General features: G+C 43.0%; 1 protein-coding gene across 1 annotated transcript; it reads right to left on the bottom strand.

Moving 5' to 3' along the window:
• Window positions 1-4,097: 4,097 nt before the first annotated feature.
• Window positions 4,098-4,691, bottom strand: LOC111432612 (uncharacterized mitochondrial protein AtMg00860-like). Its single transcript, XM_023069553.1, has one exon. It carries the CDS (start codon window positions 4,689-4,691, stop codon window positions 4,098-4,100), a length of 594 nt encoding a protein of 197 aa, XP_022925321.1.
• Window positions 4,692-4,955: the final 264 nt, after the last annotated feature.

The raw sequence follows: 4,955 nt of genomic DNA, 5'->3' as shown, positions 1-4,955 counted from the left end.
ATGAATGTCTTATTTTCTTCAATTTGTATTTAATAGCATTTATTAGAATTTATTAGTGGTTGGTGGCTGAACTTTATTTTGTTAGGGTTATCTTTTGGGCCTATTTAAAGGCATGTAATATTCATGTTTGGTTGTTTTTTGGTTCAATACAGACAAAACCTTTGTGTTTTCTTGATACCCTTTTGGTGTTATTCTTTTTCAAACCTTGCTTTAGGTTTGATGTTTAAACCGATTCAGTGAATTAGTTTTGATCAAGCTAATTCTGGAGCGAATTGTCTTGGTATCTAAGAGTGACCCTTATAGATTCCAAGTTCAATCTAAGAGTCATTCATCTTCTAACCAGCTCTTGATTGGAATCAATCCGTTAAGTTAGCTTTCTCTGTGAACGTTTTGCAAGGATTCTAGAAGGACCTCTAGCTTTGCAAATTCCAGTATTGTAGGCGCTTATCATTTTCAATTCACATTTCATACATATTCCTACCGGGGTTATGATTCCAGACAGTTTACCGTGCTTCATGTCATACAATTCATGCTGTTTACATTTACATATTCCATAAAATCATGCCATAATCATTCAAGAGCCACATATCGTCACATGCATAACATATCACATCAAACTAAGCAGCATACATAGCATACATTCATGTTCACATGATTTCGTACTTAAGCACATTAAACTAGCATACAATTTAATAACACATGCAAATCAATGGGCACGTGCCAACATACAGCAAATAACACGTATCCTACGACGAGCCACTTGCTTGGTAGGCCTTAGCCGAAGTACTCTCTAGAATATAACGTAAGCTCCTAGCTCCTCGTGAACGTTCTACGCCTCCGTTGGTTGTTGGTTCCTATCGGTTCATTCGTCACTTTCGTTAGTGTTTCACAAATATAATTAATTTCCCAACTTGAATTTGTGAAATACGACTTTAAAATGTTCCAATTTACCTTAAACAGGGCCGAAACTAGGTCCGAGAGGGTCGAAACGGTGTCAAATGGGCTAGAAATAGATTTCTCGAGCCGAATAAGCCTCTAGAGTCGAGGGGGAGCCACGCTACAGATGTGCCACGTGGCACAATCAGAGAGTGACGTGTATGCAGGGGTCTCGGGTCAAGGCGTAGGTTATTTGAATGCTCGCGGGTCTCGGGCCGTTCGCGGGTGAAGGAAAGAAGTGCTGGCGGGCTGGCTTATGGGGTTTGGGTCGGGGCGTTTGGGTCGCGAGAACCATTAGGATCTGGGCCGACCTAAGGGAACTAGGTTTGGTTCGGGTTGCAGGATCCAGCCCTTGGGTCGAACTTCGTCCTCTTCGCCCAACTGCCTGCACGATTTTTCGGTGGCCTTTCTCTCTCTTCGACAACGTCGTCTCGACGTCCTTTTTCCTTCTTTTTTCCTCCGTTCCCGAGACTCTTCTTCACCCTAACCCCATTTTTGGTACATATCTCATTTGTAAAGGCCTCACACTCCCGAATCTAGAGGAGTTCGGAAGTCCGATGTTCCATCTTCCTTGCCGACGGTGTTCAGCATATGGGATTCGTCTAAAACCTACTCCTGATGTGTGTAAAGGGTTCTGGAATTACTTTTGTGATGTAAAATGGAGGTTTTGACATCAATCTCATATGGTTTGGCCTCGCCGGAGTTCCGTTGGGGTTTTCTGTTCCTTCTCGTTTTTTTCACTGTTTTCGTTCTTTGCAGGTAATTTCGGGGTGGCTGAAGGTCGAGGACGCCCTTTGTGGGTCATGTGCGAGTGAAAACTCTGACATTCGTCGGAGTTTTTGGCTTTGCCAACGACCCCCATTATTTTTTTATTTTTATTTATTTATTTATTTTTGGTTCCGTTACATTAGCTACCCCTAAAAAGAACTTTCATCCTCGAAAGTCTCGAACTCGTGGATCAACTCGGGATATTTTTTCTTTATTTCCTCCTCTCGTTCCCACGTAGCTTCCTCGATTTGGTGGTTACGCCACAATACCTTAACGAAGCTATATTTCTATTACGTAAGGCTTTCACTTCTCGGACTAGTATTTTAATCGATTTCTCCTGATAACTTAAATTTTCCTCGATTTCGAGAGGTTTGTAGTCTATTACGTGCGTAGGTTCTTCTACATATTTCCTTAACATGGACACATGGAATACATCGTGTACGCTTGAAAGCAAAGGTGGTAAAGCTAGTTTGTAAACTACCAAACCTACTCTTTCTAAAATTTCGAACGGTCCAATAAACCGTGGGCTTAGCTTCCCCTTTCGTCTGAATCTTAGAATGCCTTTCTCCTAGAAGCTACTTTTAGGAACACCGAGTCCCCTTCTTCAAACTTTAAATTCCTATGCCTACCGTCGGCGTAGCTCTTTTGCCTAATCTGTGCGGTACGCATTCTTGCTCTAATTTTCTCTACTGCCTCATTGGTGATGTGGACCAGCTCGGGTCCTACAAGTTCTCGTTCTCCTTCTTCGTTCCAGCACAATGGGGATCTACATTGTTTTCCATACAACACTTCAAAGGGTGCCATCTCGATGGTTGCTTGAAAGCTGTTATTGTAAAAGAATTCCATTAAGTGCAGTTTAGTGTCACAACTCTTTTACCTACTCTGTGCGGTACACATTCTTGCTCTAATTTTCTCTACTGCCTCGTTGGTGATGTGGACCAGCTCGGGTCCTACAAGTTCTCGTTCTCCTACTTCGTTCCAGCACAATGGGGATCTACATTGTTTTCCATACACCGCTTCAAAGGGTGTCATCTCGATGGTTGCTTGGAAGCTGTTATTGTAAGAGAATTCCATTAAGTGCAGTTTAGTGTCACAACTCTTTTGCCTACTCTGTGCGGTACGCATTCTTGCTCTAATTTTCTCTACTGCCTCGTTGGTGATGTGGACCAGCTCGGGTCCTACAAGTTCTCGTTCTCCTACTTCGTTCAAGCACAATGGGGATCTAGATCGTTTTCCATACAAGGGTGCCATCTCGATGGTTGCTTTGAAGCTGTTATAGTAAGAGAATTCCATTAAGTGCAGTTTAGTGTCACAACTCCCTGTGAAATCCATAACGCATGCCCGAAGCATGTCTTCCAGGATTTGGTTTAATCGTTCCGTTTGGCCATCCGTTTGTGGGTAGAAGGCGATGCTAAATTTGAAGCGGGTACCCATCGCTTTTTGGAGTCCGCGCCAAAAGGCCAACGTAAAATGCGGGTCCCAATCCGACACAATTGACACCGGTACTCCATGCAACCTCACAATTTCTTTAACATACAGTTCGACCCAATTGTCTACTGTATATGTTGCCTTACCCGGTAGGAAGTGAGCCGACATTGTCAGATGATCTACAACTACCTAGATTACCGTATAGCCCTTTAATTTGTTGGGTAGGCCTACTATGAAATCCATGGCAATGTTTTCCCATTTCCATTCTTGTATACTTAGAGGTTGTAGTAGCCCAGCGGTTTTCTGCCTAGGGGCTTTTACTTGTTGGCACACCAAACACTTACTCACGTACTTCGCGATATCCTTTTTCATACTTCGCCACCAGAAGTGTTGTTTCAAGTCTTGATACATCTTTGTTCCTCCTGGATGTATCGAGAAGGGTGAGTTGTGTGCCTTAGTTAGGATTTCATTCTTTATTTCGCTCATGGGTGGGACACATAAATGTCCTTGACATAATAATCCGTCATTTGTTGACTTAGAGAATCCGTCCACTGGGCCTACTTTCAATTGGTCTAGGATTTTGCTTAGGCTTGGATCCCCACGTTGTGAGTCTATGATCCTTTGTCTGAGCGTGGGACGCATTGTCAGTTGGGCTATTTGGGCTGCCACTTCTTCGGTTACAACCGCTATATCAGCTCGTTCGAAATCAGTTCGCACACATGACTCCCTTGTGATGAGGGAGGACGAGTGTACTGCTTTTCGACTCAGTTCATCAGCGACTATGTTTGCTTTTCGACTCAGTTCACCAACCATCTACGTTGCCTCATGTTCAATTCTTTTTGTGTGAACAAGTATTTTAGGCTTTTATGGTCCGTATAGATTTGGGTCTTTTCGCCATACGGGTAGTTTCGCCAAATTTTTAACACGAACACCACCGCTGCCAGCTCCAAATCATGTGTAGGATATTATTTATCGTAATCCTTTAGTTGGCGTGACGCATACGCAACAACCTTGCCATGTTGCATCAGTACACAACCTAACCCCTTTTTGGATGCATCACTGTAAATCATGTATCCCACAGAACTCTCTGGAACTGTGAGCACAGGGGCAGATACTAGTCTTTGTTTAAGCTCTTGAAAGCTTACCTCACAAGTATCGTACCAAACAAAAGGTACACCTTTTTTTGTCAATTGGGTGAGAAGCGTGGCTATTCTAGCGAAGTCCTGGACAAACCTTCGATAGTAGCCCGCCAATCTCAAGAAACTTCGTATCTCGGTGACCGTTGTTGGGCGCTTCCATTTTGTGACCGCTTCTATCTTGTTGGGATCTACAAAAATTCCGTCTTTAGACACCACGTGCCCTAGAAATGAAGCCTGTCGTAGCCAAAATTCGCATTTGGAGAATTTGGCATACAACTTGTTCTCCCTTAGGAAAGTTAAGGCTTTGCGAAGGTGCTCTTGGTATTCTAGGTCTGTTTTCGAGTATATCAGGACATCGTCTATGAACATGATCACAAACGAGTCTAAGCACTCCTTAAAAACTCGGTTCATCAATTCCATAAATACCGCTGGGGCATTGGTGAGACCAAAAGACATCAACACAAACTCGTAGTGGCCATATCTGGTTCGAAAGGCTGTTTTCAGTACGTCTTCATTTTTAATCTTAATTTGATGATATCTTGATCGAAGATCTATTTTAGAAAACACTGTCGCCCCACGTAGTTGGTCAAATAGATCCTCAATACGGGGTAACGGGTATTTGTTCTTTACCGTCCTCTTGTTTAATTCCCTATAATCAATGCATAAACGCATTGAGCATCTTTC

This window comes from Cucurbita moschata, unplaced genomic scaffold, assembly GCF_002738365.1.
Source record: "Cucurbita moschata cultivar Rifu unplaced genomic scaffold, Cmos_1.0 Cmo_Scf00039, whole genome shotgun sequence".
Classification (NCBI taxonomy): Eukaryota; Viridiplantae; Streptophyta; class Magnoliopsida; order Cucurbitales; family Cucurbitaceae; genus Cucurbita; species Cucurbita moschata.
This window is presented reverse-complemented; position numbering and strand designations above follow the sequence as displayed.

Bases quoted from the DNA above. Each gene is read 5' to 3' on its own strand.
- LOC111432612 (XM_023069553.1), bottom strand. From the start codon at position 4,691: ATGGAATTGATGAACCGAGTTTTTAAGGAGTGCTTAGACTCGTTTGTG.